This window comes from Chinchilla lanigera, unplaced genomic scaffold (assembly GCF_000276665.1).
Source record: "Chinchilla lanigera isolate Chin_1 unplaced genomic scaffold, ChiLan1.0 scaffold00042, whole genome shotgun sequence".
Lineage (NCBI taxonomy): Eukaryota > Metazoa > Chordata > Mammalia > Rodentia > Chinchillidae > Chinchilla > Chinchilla lanigera.
Window position 1 is genome coordinate 6,693,050 of NW_004955443.1, and position 23,990 is coordinate 6,717,039.

General features: G+C 49.3%; 1 protein-coding gene across 13 annotated transcripts in view; it reads left to right on the top strand.

Annotated features, from left to right (window-relative positions):
• Apbb2 (amyloid beta (A4) precursor protein-binding, family B, member 2) overlaps nucleotides 1–23,990 on the top strand; it is a 272,486-nt gene that overhangs the window by 179,288 nt on the left and 69,208 nt on the right. For all 13 annotated transcript variants that reach the window (XM_013518050.1, XM_013518042.1, XM_013518049.1 and 10 more), the window contains one exon: nucleotides 21,208–21,354. In XM_013518050.1, the coding sequence (XP_013373504.1) occupies nucleotides 21,208–21,354 (147 nt within the window). The remainder of the gene's footprint in view (nucleotides 1–21,207; nucleotides 21,355–23,990) is intronic.

Genomic DNA, 23,990 nt, shown 5'->3' on the forward strand with positions numbered 1-23,990 from the left:
TTTTTTTGTTTTTCTCCGGTACCGGGAACCGAACTCACGACCTTGCGCTTGCCAGGCAGGCGCTTTTGCCGCTGAGCTAAATCCCCAGCCCCCATGATACTTTCAAGAAAGTGGTTTTTAGAACATTCTCTTTGAAATACACAGTAAAAGAAATGGGTAAGAAAGCTTATATTGTCTCAACCATCACACTGTCTGGGTTTCACCTTCCTCATCTGTAAAGTGCGTATGTCATATTAGAAGCCACTTCTGGTTCTGAGAAGTTTTAAGATTGCAGATGAAATGTAGCATCCTGATTCATAGCATCGAGGAATGACATGGCTCTGTCGGATTTGCATGCAAGTCTGGAGAAGGAGAGAAAGTGGGCCTCGAATCAGGCAACAGAGAGACTCCCCAACACTCCGTGGGCACTGTGTGCTGCTCAGGCATGTACCTGCAGTTTTCTTGCAAACACAAAGCATCACAGTTACCTTCCCAAACTGTAGATAAGAAACTGATATTTTGAAGAGATTAAATGATTTATTTTGCCACATGTATGATAAACCAGTAACTGGTAGCAGTGGGAACTGGTATCCAAAGTCCCATACATGTTACTCCCAAGCCCAAGAGCCACTGTCCTGACCTATGGATTCCCTGGGCTTCAGATCACTTTAGCTGCCCAAGTATCTGGGGGGCGGGTAGAGTTGTTGGAGGTTGGAATGGTCATTGACTGCCAGGTCATTGCTTGAGGTCAGACCCCTTCAGATCCTCACCCTGACTCATGTGGCCCTATCCTTTGCGATGCTTTTCCAACTTTACCAAACTTGGCAAATTTTCATTCAGTCTAGGGTGGGACAAGTTTTGCATTTCCACTAAGCTCTCCCAGTCACGATAATGCTGCAGGCCTACAGTACCTATTTTGAATAACAACGTTGTAAGGTTGGTTCCTCATCAAAATAAGTCAGCATTTTTGTGCATCTTCTGCAGGGAAACGACACAGTCTTTCTGCACAGTACCTTCTGTTTCTTTCATGCCCATCGGCAACCAGGGCTCAGCTGCTTAGAGATCTCTTTACCCAGGCACTGGAGCTTGTCTTATTCTCCCAGATGGGGAGAAAGGGGAAGAGGTTGATACCAATCAGTTAGTGGTTTGACAGAGAAACTTTCCAAAACAAATGGTGAATAAACTGGAGATTCAAATGTTCATTCATCTGTAAGCCTAATTTATCCGAGCCCTCCTTTGGTTCCTATTAGCATAGATTTTCATGAAGTAATTATATTAGCAGGGTACTGATGAAATTAGCACTAATAGATAAACAGGAAGTGGGAGGGAGTGTCTTTTCTCATTCAGATTTATTTCTGGTCTGTATAGCAAATGCATAATCATTAATTAGCATTTATATGGGATTTAATAGCTGCATATAGTACTTATAATTGATTTTTATTCATGTGGTTTAGATTATTCCCCAGAAATTCTGATCCATGAGAGAAGTTTGGATTTGATTTACATTGCTGATTCATTAATTGAATCAGAAGCATGTATTGAATGGTTAATCCTGAAGGAACACATGTGCTTAATGTGTGGTATAATGGTTAAGAATGCAGGCTCTGGACCCAGACTGCCTGTGTTCAAAGACAGGCTCTGTAGGTTGCTAGCTGGGTGACCTTGAGTGAGTTTTGTGGCTTTAGTTTCTTCACTTGTAGAATGAGGGTAATAATAGTCACATAGCTATTGTGAACATTGGGTGGATATGTTATAACATAAGAAACCCTGTATGCCAACTGCTTGGGACAATCCTCAGCACATAATAAGCAGTCTTTATGTATCGGTCATTACTACCAGTCCTGCTACAGAGGGGAACAGATATGGGCCCTGGCTTCAAGGAACAGGCAACAGCCAGGCAGTGAGTAAGTGCATGCGCTGTGCTAAGAGCTGAGGATTCAGCCATGCAGTTCCTCTCTGATCCACACGAGGGCAGCTGGGCCTGGAGGATTCACTTCCAAGATGGCTGCTGGTGGCTCAGGGCTCTCTGGTGGTACACCATCTGCCAGGGCCTCTCCTTGTGGTGTGGGTTCCTGGCAGTGCTGCTGCCAGGGTAGGAAGGAACATCTGATGAACCCATCACTGAGAAAAGTCTCTTCTTAAAAATGGTGTTTCCATCTGGGTGTGGTGGCTCACACCTGTAATCCCAGCACTCGGGAGGCTGAGGCAGGAGGATTGTTGCGAGTTCAAGACCATCCTGGGCTACAAAGTGAGCTCAAGGCCATCCTGAACTGCATAGTGAGACCCTGTCTCAAAAAGACAAAAATAAATAAGTAAATAAAATAAATTGAGCCCAGCCTGGGCAACTTAGTGACTTAGCAAGACCCCGCTTTAAAATTTAAAAGGTAAAACTTAAGATGGCTAGGGATGTAACTCAGTGCAAAGGGCCTGTGTTTAATTCTTGTGCTGTGAAAGAAGGAAAACAAAGACAAAGGGAAGGAAGGGAAAGGGAAAGAAAAGCAGAGGAAAGGGAAAGGAACAAACCAGGGCCCAGACAAATGATGAGAATGTACAGAGGCCTGGCTGGATGGGATTTGTCCTCCCCCGGGTAGCTTTTGGGTTGGCGTTCACACAGGGAAGATTAGGATCCTCGCCACTTCAGGAGGAGTGGAAGGAGAGACGCAGCGATGCATCCAGGCACGCATAGCTGGCTGAGGCAGAGCACGCCTCGCAGCCAAGCATCTGACCCAGCCCAGCGTGATTTTCACCAAGCGCGCCGACGCTCACCATGATTGGCCTTCAGTCTCACTTTCGCCTCCTAGCCAAAGCTGTTTTCCCCCTTTATTTGCCAACACAGACACAAGCACAGGCCTGTGTTCCTGGCAGAACCCCGCTTCCTTTCCCTTGTTAGCGTCTGGTCACTAACGTGCCCGAGTGAGCAGTCGAGGAATTGGCAGCCATGTGCGAGCCTCCCAGTTCTGAAGGGCGCTGCTGAGCAGTTGCCTTGTGAGCCAACGGTTGGCAGCTGGGCCTGGTGGTGGGCAGATGCCTGGAAAGGCTAATTAAGGAAAGGCAGGCTTCTTCCTGTAGGAACTCGGTGGGAAACGGGAGGTGATGGGCAGCGGCTGGCAGCCGTGGCAGCCCTGGGCATGCTGACCGTGCCTGAGCAGCAGCTACATGCTCTTGGCTCCTTGCGATCCTGGCACAGAGTTCTGGGCCCCGGATAGTACCGGAAGTGGGCAGTCTCCGACAGACCCAGAACAGGTCTGAGTCCTCTAGGAAGGCCTGGGGTCCTGTACCTGGCTTTCCAAACCTTCCTGCGAAAGAGCCAACAATCCCAGACATTGTTCTCTCAGGCCGGAGAACTTCACACAGGACACTGGAGTTTTGGTAGTAATGAGAAAACCTCTTGTTTATTTCCAGTGAATAAAATTGATAAAGGTATAATAGTTCCTTGCACAGGACCATTCGGATAATTTCATGATCAAGCCACTCTACAGTCATCTCTCTCCCACAGCATGCCCTTCAGGGTGTGAGGCCTTGTAGCGGAGTCTCAAAGGGTGGAGTCTGAGTTCTGCCTCTGGCTCCCTGCTGAGGAGGAAATTGCTTTAGTAGCCAGGGGTCTGGATATCAGTCTCTAAGCTGACCCCAAGAGTGAGAGCTCTCAACGTGCATCTGCAGTGAGTCACCCGGTCACTTGGTATGTCTTTCTCAACAGCTGTTACGGCAAGGCGGTCAGCGTGCGGAGGGGGACAGGATACACTAATACAGTGGAGAAAATGGTAATATTTCAGGATGATGCTTACAGCGTGGCTGGAATTAAGAGAGCAGGTAACTTGGAACTGCGCATGGAATTTCAGTAGCTTCCTGTTGCAGGTGACTTGAAGACATTTCGCTAAGCAGTTACACATAAATAATTTCAGTTGGCTTTAAGAGATCTTTACATAAAAGTTCACTTCATTAAAGCCATGCCTTGCTGTTGGGCCAACACGTTTTGCTGTCAGATCTCCAGCCAAACATTGCTTCATTCACCCCTTGCTGTTGGCATAGATCTGAAACCTGTCCCTTCGGATTCCGCCACAGGCCCTGGTTCTTTCGGCAGACTGGCTGCTCAGGCCCCCGCCTGCAGCCCCTTTGTCAGTGGTCAGTTCCAGTGGTGACACTCGTCTCCAGGAGGGCTGGGAACCAGGCTCATGTGAGTGGCCCATGGAACCAGGCGCCCAGAACATCTGGTTTCCCTGAAAGCCCTTTTCCTGAGAGCATGAGAGTTAGGAGTTTAGTTGAGCTCTGTAGCAACCTAGAGCTTACAGATACATTTGTAGAAAGGGCTTATTTTTCTCCTCTTCACCAATATGCTGCTTAGCAAATAGAGCAAGTACTATCCCAGTCACCATTCCTGCTGCGTGCATTCGTAAGCGTCTCTGCCATGTTTCCCTAGAGGTCTAGAAATGAGAGAATGAGGGCCTTCCCCGGAGACCTTCCCCATCTGGCAGGGTAGAGGCTCGACGGAGAAGGAAGCTAACATTTCTCCAGTTCTAGCCCCGCGCTGGGCACTGTACACGTAACCACCCGCCTGTGCGGAGCCCGTGTCCTTCCCGATGAAATCATGGTGATGGTAGGGGCATTCATTAGTGTGAGTGGGCACAGATAACAGAGGTAGCTTCAGGGCATTATCCACAAGTTCAGCCTTCGTCGCCCACCTCTGTAAATGATTGTGGGGAGCCGTGACCCTCAGCGTTCTCGAGGTGCCTTGTCTCACTTCTCCCAGAGCAGGCTGAGGCACAGTTAGGCGACTAGCTCAGGGCCCCTCGCTGGCATGCAGTGGAACTGAGATTTGAATCCCAGCACTCTGTTGCTGGGCCGCAGCTCTGATTTGCTGGCTCTTCTTCCTGTTTGTGTAGATCCCTTTCTGGGGCCCTCAAAGCACGCTCTTGGCTTGTTCCTGTGATTCTGTAGGGCTCACTGTGGCAGACGTCCCATATCATAAGCTCAAGTTCACCCGAGGACATACAACTGTTTAAAGAGTAAGAGGAAAGATAAATATGGTTTCTCGTATGTGGATGGGGTGTGTGTGTGTGTGTGTGTGTGTGTGTGTGTGTGTGTGTGTTTAGTAGCATTCTCAAGCAGCCAGATTTCAGTGAATGATGAAAGAAAAAGTAGCTAGAGTTGTTACCCCAAATGCAGGGTGGTATCCAAGCAGAAAGAGTGTGAGGCAGGCTGCAATACCTGCATTCTAGCCCGTTCTGTCAGTGGTGAGCTGTGTGACTTTGAGTAAATCACTTAACCTTCCTGGACTTCACTGTTCTCATGCATAAAAATGGGATGATGCTAGTGCCTCTTCTGAGAACCTTCAGTATAATTGTGAAGCTCAAATCACTTGTGTCTAGAGATGCTTTGATAGCTCTTCAGACCTGTCTAACATAAAATGCAATTTTTATCTTCCACAAATCCACTTTTTTTTTTTTTTTTTTTTTTTTGGATACAGCGTCTCACTATGTAGTTCAGGCTGGCCTTGAACTCACTGTGTAGCCCAGGCTGGCCTCAGACTTGCAGTGATCCTCCTGCCTCAGCCTCCCCAGTGCTGGGATTACAGGCGTGTACCACCACCAGCCAGATTTTCTTTAAAAGATTCCGATGTGATGGTTCCCTATAGTCCTGCCATTCGTGATGAGATTGGGCTGGTTGGGCTGCTGTGGATCAAGGCCTTGAAGGTGCTGTGAGTTTAGTTCAGTGCAGGTCTGTGTGATCTCTAAGGCCAGCACCTCCCTTAACCTCTGAGCCTGGAAACCATTATTTTAGCACATAGACTTTTTACGTATGTATAGCTTAGGTTAAGCAACATAAACTTTGCTCCCCAGATCTTAGAGAAATGCAAAGAAGGAAAATAATGTGGTAACATACTGGCTATTAGTGAAAATGTTGACAGTAGCAGTTCATAAGTTAGACAGGAGTTTTAATCTACCTTCTAGACTGGAGGCAGTGATGATGCGTATCAAGACTTTCCTGTATGCTAATGGTGTTGGGCATTTGTTGACTCACCTTGTAGACATAATGCTCCTTGAAACTGTGTTTTGACTGGTGGCATTGAGTGAGTGTGCGTGGTGCCTTATGTGAGAGCACATTTCTGTAACACACTCATCAGTTCGGATCTCCGTAGTCCTTCATCCCTAGTGGAAAAGAGGCGCCCAGGTTCAGTAACCCAAGCCTCCCCTCCCTCAGGCCTCTGGCTAAAGCCCAGTCTGCTCTCAGTCCTGGTTGAAAAGCTTTGAGCTTTAGACACCTGGGCTTTTATACTAGCTTTTAAAAAAGGCCTCCAAGGTTTATGTGACTTTCCTTGAGATTAAAGGTGCCCCATGTTACAGCAGAGCCCAGACTGATTTTGCACTCCTCGATCGGGGCCCTTCCCCTTGGCGTTTTCCTTGATTTTCCATGACAGGGACAGCTGAAAACGAGCAGTTGCAGCAGGATCTGGCTCACTGCCCTGAACAGCACTACAGTGCTCTGTGTTGAAGGGACAGGCTGTTGATAAAGAATGTAGCACCTATAAAACATCCCCCAGACCTTTTATTAGCTTAATAAAAAGTTATCATCAAGGGAAAATCGACAAAAAAGTTCTGAATTCCCAAGGCACAGGATCCTGCTTTGGTGTGCCATTCCATGCAGGGTTCACAGTCTGGACTTCTTTGGGGCCCTCTCCCTGCCAGGGGCGTGAGCGTCCAGAGAGAACCGAGGCCCTGTCAGGAAGTCAGCTGAGCGATGAGGCAGAGACAGCCCTTTCCCACCAGCGGGGGCTGAGCAGATGTCAGCTACTCCATACTTGTGTCCTCCTACACACTGAAGTGTGAGTGCCCATCCTCTCCCTCAGGATGGAAAGACCCTTCCCAAGGCAATTTGAAAAACATGCATTGCCATAGGATGAGAGGTTGTGCTTTGCATTCAGCATTATAACCTAGATTAGAGTAAACCTAGGGACGACTTTCTGGTCCAGTGTTCCCTCCTGAAACGGGAAGATTCACCAGGGAGAGCCAGCCGGTAGTCTTGTTACATCTTTGGCCTGGGATGGAGAACCCGTGACCCCTTGCTAGAGGAGTCTTTGCTTTGCTGTCTTTTCCTTAAGCGTTCAGCATTACCATTGTCTAGATTCTGTGTGCAATTCCAGTGCGTCTCTCAACGGAGACCTCGTGTAAGGACAGCTTTGGGTTGGTGTTTTTTCCACACTCATTCATTCAAATATTTTTCTATTTTTTTGTTTGTTTTGGGAGGGTTTTGTTGTTTTGTTTTGTTTTGAGGCAAGGTTTCACTTTATAATTTAGGCTGATCTTAAACTTACTATACAGCCCAGACTGACCTTGAAGGCACGCTGATCCTCCTGCCCAGCCTCCCAAGTGCTGGGGTTACTGGCCTGTACCACCACACCCATCGTCTTTCAAACGCTTGTTCATTCTTCTCTGAGGACATTGACCTTGATCCTTGCCACCTTTCTTTGCAATTCACAGGACAGGGCTTGTGTGGCTTCCTTTTTTCTGTGTGCTACTTCTCTCTGGATACTCTAAATCTTTCTGTTGAAGGGAAAATGAATGATTAGCTCTCAGATGCTGGCTGTGTGCTTGGGACTTACCTAGCTCTGTGGGATCTGAAGAAAGAGCACGCATGGGGACCTGACCTTGAGAGGCCTGTGGGGAGGCACAGGAGGAAACGGAAGGGACTGTGCTGAGGCCCCGAGAGCCCCGTGCTTGCCCATATTTGTCGTTCCCGTGCTGGATGAGTCACTTCCCCCTGATAGGGCTTGACAGTCTTGACAGTCGAGCAGAGAGGATCTGACCTGTGAAATCAGCTCTAAAAGCAGGGTTCCGAGCCAGCTGGGGAATGGGGCTGACTCCGAGTCTCGGGGCTTAAAGAGTTGAGCAGTGGGGGTTTGGGCCCGAGGCTTCCACTGAGCCCAGCAGGCCAGCAGGACCTCGCATCCCTGCGCCTGCCCAGGCCCGCTTGGTGAGCGGACTCTCCGTGGTCCACAGGTGGCCGTAAGGAGCCAAAGGCTACTCCCTACGGTCACTGCTGCCCTGGTCCGCCTGGGTCTGAGAGCTGTGCCCGGGACTGCAGTGTGGCGGAGCCCAGGGCCGTGGCGGGGACCACAGCCGGAAGTCTCCGTCCTCCTTCCAGCCCCGTCCTGCTCCGCACCACTGCGCCTCCTGGCCCACTTACAAGAGTGCGCAGAGCCTTGCTCCGGTTACTGCTTGCTTCTTTCTTCCTTGTGCCGCATCACCTTCTCAAGGCTTTGTGACAGGGCTGAACTTGGGGCACCTCTCAGACTCGTAGGAGTCTGTTGCCATGGCCGTGCTCTGGGTCCCTCCCCGACTCCCCCAGTTTCCTGTGATCTTCAGTGTTTGCCAGTGCTTCTCAGCCTTACAGGAGTTTTTGACATCGGGAGTGCTTCTTAAGGTCTGTGCCTCTCTCCTAGCACCTGTGTGCACACTTGTACATACGCACACGCACGTGCACACGCACACAGTAAAATCTGGCCATGTTGAGACTCGGTTGTGGCACCATCTCAGAACCAAAGGCAGCTGTGAGTCTACTTGGACCAAAGCCGTTTGTTCAGATGGACGCGCAGATTGTATTCTGACCACGACACCAGCCAGCTTGGGCTGAGGAGGAAAACGGGAAGCAATTGTCCTAGGAACTCAGCTTGTATTTCTCAGGCACTCTGTACATGGGTTCCTCAGATGCTTTCTCATCGCTGGATTTAGATTTTAGCCTTTGTTCTAGTCTAGTCTGAACATGGTCTCCTTTTAACACCGTTCATATATATATGTGTGTGTGTATATATATATATATATATATATACATATATACACACATGCACACACACACCCCCTAAGAACTTGGGATATGTTGTTTAAAGGTTTGTGTGTATGTGTGTGGTACTGAGGATTGAACCCACAGCCTTCACACTGAGCTGCATCCCCAGCACTATTCTGTTTCTTAATTTTGAGACAGGGTCTCCCTAAGTCACTAAGTTGCTCAGGCTGAGCTCGACCTGCAGAATGCTGGGGTTGCAGGCAGGCCGCACTGTGTCCAGCTGTTCTGGAGTTGGCCTCGGGGTCTCAGCAGAGGGGCGATTCATATCTGCTCTGTCTTTGGGGCACCGTGAGGGCTGGTGGTGAGGACCTGTTTCTGTACTGAGTGGAAGGTCACTGCTGAAAGACCATTACTCCCGAGGCCCGACACGCCTGCCGCTGCTCTCAGGGCAGAGACCCGTCCTTGTTAGCAGTGAGCAGCCCTGGCTAATGCTCTACGGCCGTGGGTTTACTCATCTGTGAAATGAAGTGATCGGGTTCTGGGGCCTCCAGGGCCGTATTCAGCCTCTGTGCTGTGGTGAGACGCGTTTGCCCGGTGGGTAGGAGTGGAATTGTAGGCGTCAGCTCTGGGAACTCACATGTTGAAAATGCTCTTTAGGGCTCGTAAGCACCATGCTTTTAATTGAGGTCTTTCTGGGTCTTCATACTTACGAGCTTAATGAGCTGGCTTTAGACACATGGTGAAAAGTTGCAGATTTTTCATTTCTTGGAGAGTAGTGCAATAAAACCTTTCTCATACACCAACGTTGAAAAGTACAATGAGCTCTGGTGATGATGATAATTATAGCTCAATTTTAGCTAAATGCCTGTACCAGGAACCGCTCTAATTCTGCTTTGCCTGTGTGAACACACTGAGCCTGAAGGACAATCAAGCCAGGTGCTACAGATCAAACCCTGTGTCGTGTAATTTAGAACCCATGTGGGAGAGTGACTGACAGCAAGGCACACACAGACTATGGTGCATTAGGTGACAATGCATGGTGGAGGGAAACCGAGAAGGAAGAGCACTAGGGCGCACTGGGAGGGCCTGCGGCATTCAGCCATCGCAGAGGGGCCCTGAGAAGTTACCCTCCAGCTGGAATTGAGACTGGGAAGCAGCAGGATTGGGCAGGCCTAGAGCCGGGTGTGGTGGCGCACACCTGTAATCCCAGCACTCGGGAGGCTGAGGCAGAGGATTGTTGCGAGTTTGAGACCAGCCGGGGCTACAAAGTGAGCTCAAGGCCAGCCTGAACTGCGTAGTGAGACCCTGTCTCAAAAAGACCAAAAAAAAAAAAGAGAGATTGGGCAGGCCCACATGGCATGGTGGCCTGTGGATGAGGGATCATCCTGCAGCCAAGGGGGTGGCCAGAGTGGACCAGTATAGAACAGTACGTTTGCGAGGTGTTTGGAAATGTCCCGAGAGATCTTTTACAGTGGGCCTTTTTCCTTTCTCTCCTGCCCACTGCCCCCTTCCCACTGTCATCTGTGGGAAACGAGGAAAATACGACCTAGGTACATCGGGTGACTTCCTAAAGGCTGCCACTCATTAGCAGCATGAGGACAAGAGCCCTAGTCTTGCCTACATCCCAGTACACAAAGATCCAGAAAGCTTAGGAGTAACTGAGCCCCGTGCCCCCCAGGTCCCTTCCTGCTTGCTCTGCGATGACGGACTGGCACTCGTGGTCATTGTCACGCACAGGAGTCCCGTTCCATCAGTGGTGAAAAGGACCAGGAAGCGTTGCTCTGGGGGAAGTCACAGGTTAGGCTCCCACAGGCCTCTAGTCATCTCATGTTTTGTCAGCTGTCCAATACATAACTTGTTTCGTGTGTTTCACGCTGTTTCTCATGTGCCATTGTTTCATTAACATTGAATGTTTGGCCAGCAGCGCTGTAACACGTGCCTGAGTGACGTGGCTAATGTATGTTTTTCTTCATAGGACACATCATGGCCTTTTTGCACTTTGCAGCACTTGAACGTTATTCGGGGGTCATTTTAAAAGTCAAATTGCCACACAAATTCTAAAGGATGAAAGACATGGCGTTAAATGGACCATGGAAAGGACACTTGCTAACTAGGAATAGTGTTGCATGCCTGTAATCTCCACACTCTAGGAGGCTGAGGCAGGAGGATCACAGGTTTGAGCCTAGCCTGGGCAACTTAGAGACTTAGCAAGATCCCACCTGAAAATTTAAAAGAAAACAAAACAAAACTTTAAAAGGGTTAGGGGTATAGCATAGTACAGACTGAATGTGTTTGCACTTGAGCTGCTCAGAGGAAAGATTATATTCCAGAGCCAAGTGGTATCATTGGTAATGGTGTCATCTGCTAGCATGCATTCTAGGGTAGAGGATCAGGCACATTTTGAAATGCTTCAGAAAGTGCCTAGAGAGCGTGCTTATGACAAGCAGTTACTTAAAATGATAGTCTTGCTTATAGGAATATTGCACATGTGCTCATTAGCTCTGAGGTTGAACTGTGTAACTTGCCCATCTGCCCATAGTGTCTCAGGTCTGACCGCTTCCTGCTTCCCCAGGCTCGCAGGTCCAGCCTCTCTCTCTGCTCCTCCCTCTGGAGCAGTGTCTCCCCCGAAGCTCACAGGATTATGTTAATGTCTCCTATCAAAGTAAAATGCTCCACTTTGCGTGCCGAGTTCCAATACGCAGGATGGTTTTACTCTGTGCTTACTCTGCAGATAACACATCTCAGCTTTGCAGTAGCAGAAACATAATCCGTAGTGTAAATCAGCCATGTGGACCTGAGAGCTTGCTTCTCAGTCTTTTCCAAGACTCATGAAGGGGAAAACTAAAATACCACTCACACTTTCAGGGAGTGAGAATGGTTTCCCAGTAGCACAGACATCTGCTGCTTCTCAGCAGGAATAGAAGCTAGATTCTGCCAGCACGGCTTCTTGGCCTCCACTTCCCTGGGCTCTTATTCAGTCTCTGAGAGGGGGATGTGAATCTGGTGTTTAATGTCACCAACTTAGCTTGGGTTGATGTGTAGGTGTCTCCGGCAGCAGATTCACTCGTTTCCTTTTTTGTGACATGGTCCCTGTCCCGCCAGAATTTCCTTGGTCACTCGCAGAGCACGACTTTTTAGATGCTTTGCTGTAACTCAGAGCTGTCTTTCTGGGCCTTGTCTGGGAGGAGCTGGGACTGGGACTCAGAAGAGGGGGTTTGAGAAATTCCCCTGTTTGTTGAGTTTAAGAAGTCTCTCTAGAGAATTGGAATGTGGCTTAGTGGTCGGGTGTGTACTGAGCAGGCATGTGGCCCTGGGTTTGAGCCCCAACACCCCAAGAGAGAAAGCGTCGCTACTTTTAAACTTTTTAATAGTTCAGCAAAATACTGAGTTCTCCACTGGGCTCATACTGCTTGGGTGCTTGTAGGAATAGTTGGGATTCTACTCCCTGAAGGCTCAGCGGGCCTGGTCATCGTCCAGGGTCCTACCTGAGGACTGGATCCTTGGAACATGAAGATCTCAGTGACCACTGAAGCTCAGAGTTTGTATTATAAAGACTCTGGGACAAAGTAGGTGACATTGTGACAATGTGTTGACTGGATCCTGCTGGCACAGAAGTCTCCTTGGGCACACAGGTCCTGGTACAGCTGGGCGCCTTCAGCATAGGTCACAAATCAGCCGGGCACCAGGTTAAGAACTGAACTACAGCCAGCGCGCAGGATGCCCCTCTGCCTAACTGTCCCAGGACCCTTGAGTGTGAGCCAAGTCCTCAAGCCTGTTTTGATAGTTGGCCAGTTATTATAGATGGTGGTCCTGATAAGCCAGACAAGGACTGGACTAGGTACCAGGCAGGCTTACCCCCACTGGGAGAACTGCGCCTCTGGTCTACAACAGCAACACTTGCAGTCAGATGTGTTACGCCGCCCCATTAGTGATCCTGTGACTGACTAGATGACTATTTGTGCACGACTTTTATATTGCTATACATGACTTACATCAAGATTTGTTGATAATTTGGAGCTAATAATGATAAATCTAGCACATCGGCTACTTACCATATACTACCCTAAGTGTTTTAGTTCTGCAATATCGTTTATTGCTCCCAACATTCCTTAGAACATAAATAATACAACTGTCTCCATTTTACAGATTAGAAAACGGAGGTGCAGGCCAGCATATTATCTGGCCCTGTGTCTCAGAAATTAAGTTTGGAGCTGTGATTCAAATCTGGGTGCTCTGACCTCAGAGTTGAGGCTACATATGTTTTTGTTACGGCTTGAATAAAATCAGCTGTTCCCGTGGGCTGTGTTGGGCCTCCTCAGGAGGCTGCACACCCCTTGAATTCTTACTGCTGCTTGCAAAGGTACGGTTATCCCTCCGGTGACACAGAGGGTGATTAGCTTGCCAAGGGCACAACTAGGGAGTTTAGGTCCAGGAATCCCAGCCAGGTCTAGTCCAGCCCTGTTTGATACTTCTGTCTGTCTCAAGCTCAGGTGCTTTCATTTGACGATTTATTGAGCATGGCGCTTGTGCTGGGCCCTCATCAGGGTGATGGCAGCCAGAGGCTTGCTATTCAGGAGCCCCTTGGGGCTGAGCATTCCTGTTTGGAGAATGGCTAATGCAGAGCACAGGGTGGTGGGATCCCGTGCTGGGCGTGGGCGGCACTTCCTGAATGCCCCACGGCTGATTTCCTCTTCTGTGAAAAGCAAATAGTGATCCACCTGAGGACTACATTCTGCCTGGGTTATTTACTGTATGACCTTAGGCAGTATAGCTAAGCTGTCTTTGCCTCAGTTTCTCATTTAGAAATTAAGAAACATAGCACCTACTGTCTAAGGTTGTGAGAACATGTTTGCTGGGTTTATCAAGAATGTGGCATCCAGAAAGTGACCTATAAATACCAGTGCTCACTTTCATGCTTTCTGGGCAAATCCAGACTCCTAAATTTTGCATGTAAAACACTCAGTGCACAGTGAGCCCTCAATAAATGGTCACTGCTGGTATGATGGTGATCATTACATATGATCATCATATTACATGTGTCTAAAGTGATATGCTTGTGAGTTTACATTTAAATGCACACTTGCACCTAATTTGTTCGTCGACAACCTGGAAGCACTGGGCTGTGTCTCTCAGTTAAACCCACCTCTGCTCAAATTTTTCCATTGATAAAAATAGTCCTCATCCTGCCAGCTTGGGTCCTGGGCAGGAAGCGACTGATGCAATTAACTATGTCTGTACTAAATCACAACCTGGGAGCCTGTCTCTGGCAAGAGCCAAGAATCTCCAAGAACCTGGCCACTGAGATATCGGCTCGGGCTCCTCTGCTTGCGTCTTTGTGGCTCAGCTTGCGGTGGGCAGGTGACTAAAAACTAGAGTAGATTTTCCCCAGAGAGCAGATCTTCTCATGAGCTGACCCTAGGGTCAGGTCAGAGCAATACCTACCTGCGTTGCTCTCTGTGAACTAGTAAGTTGGCAGTCTGGTTTTATTTTTAAATTTCCATAACTTAGTCATGACACAGTGATAATTCAGCTCACTCTGAAAATTAAAAGGATTCTCCGTGGTTCAGGCTTTGTAAGTGATTGCCAGGCAGAGGTGGCTGGGCTGGGTATCACTGCCCCATAGAGTGCCAGCCAGTAGTGAGCAAGCAGAGGCAAGAAGGCGGGTGCTGTGGGTGACATTTCTGAAAGAGCTCACCCCGTATGGCCTGGCGCGTTGGAAGTGCTCAGTGGTGCCAGCTATTAGTACAAATGCCCCCGCTGTGGAAAGCCTGTGAGATATTAGCATGCAGCAAACTTTTGCCATAGGACTGTTGGACTCTGAAAAGTAAGAAGAAGAAAGTTAAGTAAATGGCACTAATGGGTTCTGGGCCCCAAAAGGCCGTGCGTCTTGTTTCCTGCCCGAATGCCTCCCTTGTTGCACAAGGTCTGAAGAAGCATCAGGCACAGCTGATGTGAGCTGGGACGGAACAAGGATGCGCCCTGGGTCCTCCCTAGCCACCCAGGTTATTGCCATGTTGAATAATTCACCAGGCTAATTCCTTGTTTCCTTCTCAATGGAGAACTGGGTCAAACACCACTTCAGGGGCTCCCCAGACACCTGGCCTTGTAGAATTACCGTATCCCAGAGCTGGAAGGCATGTCAGTATTTCAGAGAAGAGCAGTGGCAGAGCCTGCTTTTGTTTAAAACCGTGTGCTTGGTGACAGTAGTCTACCTGCCTGCCTGTAGTGACCACAGACTCCGATTTACTAAACGCTTTCCTGTGAGGGAAGCAACATTCCACCAGGAGACTTGGACCTTTGAAGAAACTGCACATTTTTAGAAGGGTTCTGGTGAAAGTCATTTGAGATCAAGGTCTTTGCTTACCTGCTGCTTTGTCTCCTGAATCCTCTGTGGTCAAAAGACTGTAGCCCCAAGCAAAATCAGACCCGGCAGCTGCTGTCTCTAATGCTCACAGTAGCTGTGGGAAATGAAAGGGGAGAGGCCTGCTCTAACTCTCAGAGCAACATCTCAGAACATGGGAGATCAGATGGAAGGACTGCACCCTACACAGGCATTATTCTGGTGCTGTGTGAAATACATCATACGTGCCCTGGGTAAGGACTGGAAATGGTCTCCTTCATAGTTGCACATAGCAAGAATTCATGGCTTTTTCCACCTGACTGCAATCTCACTCACCTCACAGATGTGGAAGTTTCCACGGAGCAGCCCTACATAACTGGGCAACAGCTGGGGTCACCATGTTCTTAGGATCCAGCAAGACAGGCTTGAACTCCAGTTGCTTCCAGTTCCAGTCCCTCTCTGGGCCCTCCCAGAAAGTTGGCCTATTCCCCGGGGCTTTAACTGTACTTAAGCTAAATTCCTCTTCTCCCCTCAGGAGCTTCCCAGGGTCTCTGCCCAGTTTCCCCAGCGGAAGGGTGGCAGCCCATCTCCTTTAATTTCCCCAGTGAGGAGGGCCATCTCTTTGTAACCGGCTTTGCTGAAGCATCGAGGTGATGTCAGGCGGGTGTTATCCACAGCAGATGCTTGTATTAGAACCTGGGTGTCGGGCTCCCCTCGCTTTCGCACATTAGACCCACTCATAGCAGAAGTTCAGACTCCCCCAGAGGTTGTGCACCTTATTCTCCCTCCCTATTTTCCATGCCCATTCTGCTTCCCTCACAAATTCCTTGTCATTTCTAAAGAGAGCCTTTCACCATTTCCTTCGTCTGTTAATCAAAAAAGAACTCTGATGTTGGCTAGTAAATTTTTTTTGTACCCCAGTGCATGTCCTCTAGTTGATGTCCTCATCAATGATGACTTGATCCAATCTCCTTGGAAATCGTCACAAGTACCTCATATGCTCATAGCCTTTGGAAAACCGCTGAAAGCGTGGGGCCCTTTCCCTAACACGCGCACACACAGTTTGGGTTAGAACTTCCTGAAGCTCGTCTGTGAGCGCTCAGCTATGGATGGTTATTTAAAGCCCCGGAAGTCAGCTGAGGAGATGGGCCCAGCCCTGCTGCAGAGGACAGGGCCTGTTCTCCTCCCTGCCTACCTGATGTGTGTCCAAAACAAAACCAGACTGGCCCAGTTGGCTTCCAGTGGCAGCTCCCAACCCAGACACGTGCTAGACAGAGAAAATACTGGCTGCCGTTTCTCGGCCACTGTCCTCGGGCCAAGTCTTACGCACACCACTTAACAGAAGCCATCCCATTTCACCTTGCCAGTGCTCCAGGAGGTCCATGTTGCTATCCTTCCTGGAACAGACGAGGAAACTGAGGCTCACCAGGACTCACTCACAGAGCTCATATGTGGCTGCCCCGAGATCCCCGTTAGTGGCTTGGAAACCTGAGACCTTCCGTCCAGCGTGGTGGGGCTCTGGAGCCTTGGGCATGGCAGCCAAATGAATGTGCTCTTCTAGATTTTTGAGATACTACGCAGCGCAGAGTGGTCCATTTGGTTTATTGGTGCTTTTCCAGTACGTGACACATCATAAGTCGTCAATGTTTGTGAACGAATGACTCCACCCGTCTTACAAGGCCCAGCTCAGTATCTGGTCCTTGAGGAAGTTGTCCATAACTCCCTCTGAATAGAAAGACTCCTTCCTAAGCTCGCAACACAAGCTTTGCCTCAGTGTACCCTTATTTCATGGTACCAAACTCTGGGTCCCTGCTCAGAATGCTGACAACGCATCAGGCCTCTCAGGAGTATGGACCGTGTGTGGCCCAGCTGTGCAGGCCTCCGGATCTTGTAGGCACTTGATAAATGTTCATGGACTTGAACACACAGATGCTATCGTGCTGCTCAGTAACTAGGCTTACATGCTTATTCCTATACATGACTGTAATTGGGATTACATTTGTAGCGTTAAACCAAATTCTAGCTTTTCTGTGTGAACTTTTTAGTTTTTAAGTATCCATAGTTGAGTGTCACTGTCCCTTCTGGCACCATTGCCTTGGTGCCCCTTCCCTCGGCAGTGACAAAGCCCTGTGCGGGGCACAGTGCCGCTCTGTGCACCTCAGCTGCCATCGTCTTTGGTCTGTACCGTAGGGCCAGCTCGCCTGGCCAGGGGCAAAGCCTGCATTGTGCCCTTCCGGCTCCCAGCCCCTATCCCAGCCTCACCCCACTTCTGTCCAGGAATAAGGTCCCCAGCTTTCTGCCAGCTGCACTCACCCTGCTTGTCTTCATTAAAGCTCAGGGGAAAGAAGAGACACACCTAGAAATTCATCTTGGGAGAGGAGATGGGGGGACTCTGGGCAGAATAAAGCAAGACAGGGTAGGGTCTTCTGGAGCCAGAGAGAAGGAAGTGAGCATCAGCTGAGTTCCTAAATGTGCCCACCACTTCCTGTCCTCATTCCTGCGGAATCTCCTGGCCACTCTGTGAGCTCAGTAGCATCATCACTTTTCCCCTGAATAAACTTGGAAGTCAGGGAGGTTGAGCACCCCCTGATTGGAGTGGAGGAATTCCAACCTAGGACTCACCATGAAAACCCAGGCTTTGCGCTGTGTTCTGCCCCATTACACATAATTTAGGAAGAGGTTCTTTCAGGCATATGTAGGGCTCAGAAATGTAGTGGAGGTGGGATGCGTATTCCAGCTTAGATGTGATAACTTGGTTTCAGCAGGGGCATCGAGGGAAGAGAAAACAGATGGGAGAGAAGGAAGCCAAGCCAAAAGCTCTGTCCCATCTCATTCAGCCTTAACCCCCCCTTAAATGCCAATAACTAATAAAAATAACAGGAGCACCAGCAAACTGGCGCCCATTTATTTAAGGGCTAGTGAAGAATGAGCAGTCACAATGCATATGTCAGTTGCTTATGTTCAAAACTCAAGAAAAAGTTTTTAAAAGGCAGTTTATTTGATGAAATATTTTTAGCTCTTCCCGTACCGGAAAAGGAGTGTTTGTTGCCAGAGCTGATTCTGCTGAGCTACTCCTGATTGAAGTGGGTGGTGGTGGTTATAACCCTTCCTGGCCACTCGGGGGCAGCACCAAACAGTGCCGGTTGCTTTTAGCTGCTCTATTCTTGGGAAGAAACTCTACTGATTCCAGGGTGGAGTTCAGAATTCCCTTTGTTTCTTTCTTGTTTGGCCACAAAGAATGGTAGTGATGCTTTTCAGCTCAAAAAGTAAATTAAGTAAATAATTGCAGGATTACACAAGAAAAGTGGCTCTAAATGAATTCATTATAATAAGTATAATTTGAGCGTTTGTTTTTTAATCATTATGACAAAACAGTACCCTGATTGTTATGGATAGTTGGATGATTCATATTTCTTAGCCAAAAAAGATACTCACTGGCTTTTCTGAGCTTGTTTAGGTTGAAATCCATGTGTTCTAGAGCTGAAGGGACAAAGGACAACCACATTCTTTTCTGGTTTTTTGGGGGTATATGTGCCGCTGAACCCGGCACGCCTTTTCCCTTTGATATCCTTGATGAGTTCTTGCCTGTAGTCACAGGTTGGAGATTTCCCAAGAAGTAACTAGAGGCAGTGGGAAATTCGGTCCTGGCTTCTGGTTTTAGGAGTCTGTGACCTTCCCACAGTGACCCTGCCCTCAGGCTCCCTGGAAGGGTCCCCCAGCTGTGGGCTGTGAGCAGCATCTACCTATACCAAACCCCTTTCCCACATCAGCACATCGCAGTACCCCAAGGCTGAACTCACTTTGATTTTGACCTAAGATGAACATCTAATTTATTATCTAACCCAGAACATTTTCGCCAAGAAAAGGGCTACTCTTAATTTTGCCAGGATGACGTGCACGAAGCAGATGTATCTGTCACGGAGGAGAGCTGAGACTTGTAGCCATCTTCATTGCACGTACTCTGCCCCTGTCATTTTCCCCTTTTGCTGACTCCAGCCAAGAAGCAGATGCACTGTACGAATCTGCCCTCCAGGAAGTGTTCCCTGGGTGTTTCCAGAGGTCAGGTTCTTACCCAGTGTTGCATTGTTTTCTCCTCCTGACCACCCAGTGAGATAACTATTACTGATGGTATCCCGCTCTTACAACTGAAAAACCTGAGAACTTAAATTAGTAAGTGACTTCCTCAAGGTCACAGGATCTGTAAAACAGAGCTAAGACTGGAACTCGGGCTGTCCTTACTCTTGAGCTATAGATGCTCAGAATGGTAGCTGTATTGTAGACTGCTTTGGAGCCTGCTCTGCAGGCCTAGCCCCCTGTGACATGCCGTCCCTCTAGTGCAGTCTCAGAGGCGTAGCACCAAATGATGCGGGGAGCCCAGAGCCCCTGTATGGCAGCCTGGCCCCTCACTCAGTTTCTTCATGTCTGAAATGCGCACACTGACGTGATGCTGTCGAGCTGAGGGTAAGCGGGGTAGCCTTTGGCGTGGGAACAGTGTCAGATGATATGACTGAGTTGCCTGTTTCCTGCTGTTAAAGTAGGGGTCGTATCAATAAATGTTCTCCGAGTCAGGAGAGTTCAGCGTGTTTTGGAGATGAGGGCAATCACAAGGTCAGAATGGCAGGCCGAGGTGAGTGGATGCGGCCTCTGTTAGGAGCCCATAGGAGAGGGGCCAGCGGGGTGGCTCCTCAGGGCTCAGCCCAGGCGTCATGGACTTTAGGAAAGCAGTGAGGTGGGCTGGGCTGTGCACCAGGCATGGCTGACGGAGCTGCCTGGAGACACAGTCCAGCCTGGAGCTGAGGCAGGGAGCTGTGGGAGGCAGGGAGGGGCGGGCAGACCCCCTCAGCGTGGGGCTCTCACGGCCTTTCCCCTGGGTGGCTCTGCAGTGGCCCCTGGGGACTGCCTGCTCTCCAGGGGCCGTGTGTAGACGGCAATGTGTGCTCACACCTGAGGCAGTTACCTGGCCTTCCCCTGTGGGACTTGTGGCCCAGTGTGTGAATTGCTCACTGGGCTGCTGCTTTTGTCTTTGGCATTGCGGTGGGGTTCCCCTGACAACGTCAGAATTGGCAATCTGGAGTGAGGTGCCCAGTCTGACTGTGTGGCTGGAGCGGAGAGTAACACTGGGCTCAGTATTAGTCCCGTTAGGAGCTGGCTCCATTTCTCCATTCTGTTTCTAAGCTCACTTCGGAAATTTTATAAGCTGTGCTGAGGGAGCCCATCCTTTGGCTCCTGAGGAAGTGCGGGGCTGCACATCTGCCCCTTCTATCCCAGGAAAGTGACCCCTTCAACAGATGTGCAGCTCAGAAGGGCCCTGGGGCTTTGGGGAGAGGTGAAAGACCACCCCCGTGGCCCAGCCTTGGTGACCGGGATAGGCAGAATGGCCTAGTCACCCCACCCTCACATGGACCGGGAATTTTCCTTCTATGTCTTTGGATTTTTGGCTTGTTCCAATAAGCATGTAATGCTTTTTAAATTAAAGGGAGGAAATGGATATCAGAACTTGGAAAAGGAAGCAAGGGGCCTGATCTCAGAGAAAATACCTCTCAAAGATGGAGCAAGTGGATCTCACTGTAGCATCTCACAGCTTCAGGATTTCGTCCTGTAACACATGCTCTTTCACCTCAGGCCTACTTGTTGCTTTGTCTCCATTTTCTTCCCTTTCTGGCTGTTAAACATGGTGCTTATTGTTGTTACGAAGAAATGCCTCACCTGGACTTACCCTGTTTTCTTTTCCTAGATGCTTAGCACGTCTCATGGGCTTGCATTTCTTACTATTGAAAATCAACCTGCCTCATCATAGATCACAGGAGCCTTGAAAGTTTTCTACCCCCTAATTCTATAATAGTACACCTAGTAACCTAAGAGGAAAACATCTGGACACACTGCACACATTAAGCAAGGACATCATCCTGACACCTTTTAATAACAAAAAATAATCCCAATTTAATTTTCCAACAATAGAGGATTTGTTACCCAAATTAGAAGATCAGAGTGCCTAGTGAGGCACGCGAAGGTGTGTTAACATCCTTCGTAGTGCCCCAGGGTTTTAGCGTGACCTGATGTGGATTGATGTGGACCGGAGACTTACTTCTGCCTTCTGCCGTGTCTTCCAGTGCTTTGCTGTGCGCTCCCTGGGCTGGGTGGAGATGGCAGAGGAGGACCTCGCCCCTGGGAAAAGCAGCGTGGCTGTCAACAATTGCATCAGGCAGCTTTCGTACTGCAAAAACGACATCCGAGACACAGTGGGCATCTGGGGAGAGGTAAGTAGCATGCGGATGTAATTCATGACCAGCTGCCCCGGGCCCCCTGCCCCAGGGCTCTGTGGGAGGTGCTACTGTGGGCTTCTGGGTGTGTGTGAGCTGTTGCCTCGCAAAGGCAGATAGGGTCCACATGGTACATCCGGGTGACTACTCTCCACTCCGCCTCGTCCAGGTGAGGGTTGAGGTCCTGCGCAAGAGCGTTTCTCAGAGCCCCCTCCCCCGCCCCCTTATCCTCCGGTCCTCACAGATCTGTGGATAAAGTTAGGGTACCAGAAACCTCTGAATTTTATGTGCAAAATTGTTGTGCTGGTCTGTTTAGGATAGTTTCTTGGGAGAGGACTCATTGCTGTCAAAGTACATTATTTTTGTAGTTTCCATTTTCTTTGGCAGTACTAGGGGTTGAACCCAGGGCCTTCATTCTCAGCTGTAGCCCCAGCTCTGGTTTTATTTGTAGTTGTATTTTGAGACAAGTTCTCACTAAATTGCCCAGGCTGGCGTAAACTTGCCATTCTCCTGCCTCGGCTTCCCAGAGGCCAAAGTGTATTCCTCAAAAGAAGCTGTGACTTCCACACATACTTGTAAAAGAACATTGATGCCTCCACTGGAAGGTGGCTTAGTAGCCTCTCATACTACACCCTTCTTTCTTTACAGTCTGAAAATCAACATTACACATGAGGTGTGGAATTGATGCCCATATATCCCTCTCACCGTCCATAAAGTGATTCCACTTTGAATGTCAGCTGAAATAATTTCAGAAAAGAAAGTGACAGTAAGAACACCAAATCTGTATAAAAGTCACACCAAGGAGGAAAGCCATATTCCTACTGTGCTTGAGACCTGCAGAACTTGGGGTGCCTTAGCATAGTGGCCGTTGCATGCAGGTACCCCTCCCTGCCTGCGTCCCGTTAGCAGGACTGTGGGAGTGAACCTCCGCTTCGGGTCTGGGCTGTGTGAGAATCTGCTCAGGGCGGGAGGTACTTTCACAACCCTTCCCACAGAGCTAAATTGCATTGCTATCCAGACTTTTAGATCCCTAGCATTGGGAGAAGGGAGAAAAGATTTTCTTCTACCCAAGAAAAATACTGCTTTTTTTGGTATTTGACTTTAACATCCTTTCACCACATGACCCCCCAACTTTCCTTCCAAATACTCAGGCCTCAGTGCCCTACCTCCAGTCTGTCCTTCATGAAGAACTCTAGACCTCTCAGTAGTTCTGAGCTAGGATTGGGACGAGGTTGTTGCGATCTGGGCTTTGTGTGAGTGACTCACCCTGCAGGTGCCCGAGGCCATGGTCGCTGCAGTGTGCCTGCAGGCCCTGGACTAGCCGTGATGCCTGCCAGTGGCCACGTCCGCCTGGACTAGCCATGATGCCTGCCAGTGGCTTGTCTGTAATTCATTTTGCCTTTCCTTGGGGCAGTTCTAGATCTTGCTGAGTCAGCTGTAGCCACTGGCTCAGCTTAAACACTGGCTCAGAAGCAGTGATCTACCCATCTCTGCCTCCCTGAGCATCAGAGCTGAATTCACTCTGAGAACCTTCAATAGGAATCTGAAACGTCACTGTCAAGAGCTTTCCTGTGGACTTGGTGGCACACACCTGTAATCCCAGTACTCAGGAGGCTGAGGCAGGAGGATCGCAGTGAGTTTGAGGCCAGTAGTGAGTTCCAAATAAGAAAAAATAAAAGAGCTTTCCCAGAAAGGAATTGGTCAGTCTCGATTTGGGATTGGAAGACTCACCAAGAAACCTCTGTGCTGCCGAGGACTACACAGGGAAGGAATGAAGTTGAATAGCCTAGTCCTCCTGTCCTCCTGTCTTCAGAGGACCAGCACCTACGGGGAGATGCAACACCAAAGCTTCCAGAACTCAGCTGCAGCACAAACGCTTGAGACACCCAGATGCTGCCCTGTCTCGGTGATACGGCAGCACCCAGGACAGCTTCTGAGTCAGGTCTGCGGCAGGGCACTTAACTGCTCAGCCTCAGTTTCCCTGAGTGTTAGATAATAAAACAAGCTCTTCCAGGGTCATTTAGAGAGTTCCTGAGCCCCAGGGCCCCTCAAGCACCCCGTGTATCTGCGTGTGATACATAGACATGTAAGTGTGAGCCGTGAGTGCGGAGACGCGTCCAGAGCCCTGCCTGCTGGCTGCCCGCTGCACCACACAGGCAAAGCACGATGTGAGTGCGGAGGAGTGAAGGACATGGCTGTGGGTCTGGAAGGGCCGAGGGCATGCCTGAGAGGGTCCGAGCACGACCGTGGGAGAAAATGGTTGTCAGAGTCTGCTGGGCAGGGAATGTGTATGAGAATCGATTCTCCAGGCCTCCACATTAGCCCGTCTTCTGAAAAGTTCAGATAGGTGAATAGTTAAAAATAAGGGCCAGGCTGGGCATGGTGATGCACACTGGTAATCCCAGCACTCAGGAGGCTGAGGCAGGAGGATCACCATTAGTTCGAGGCCAGCCGGGGCTACATAGTAAACTCAGGGCCAGCCTGAACTACACAGTGAGACCTTCTCTCGAAAGAGAAAGAGAGAAAAAAAAAGGGCCAGCTAAAAAGCAGTTGGGGACATTTCAGAGGACTCAGAGAACAAGAGAAGGACTGGGGATGTAAGGGGATGGGAAAGATGGGTGAATATTTCAGTC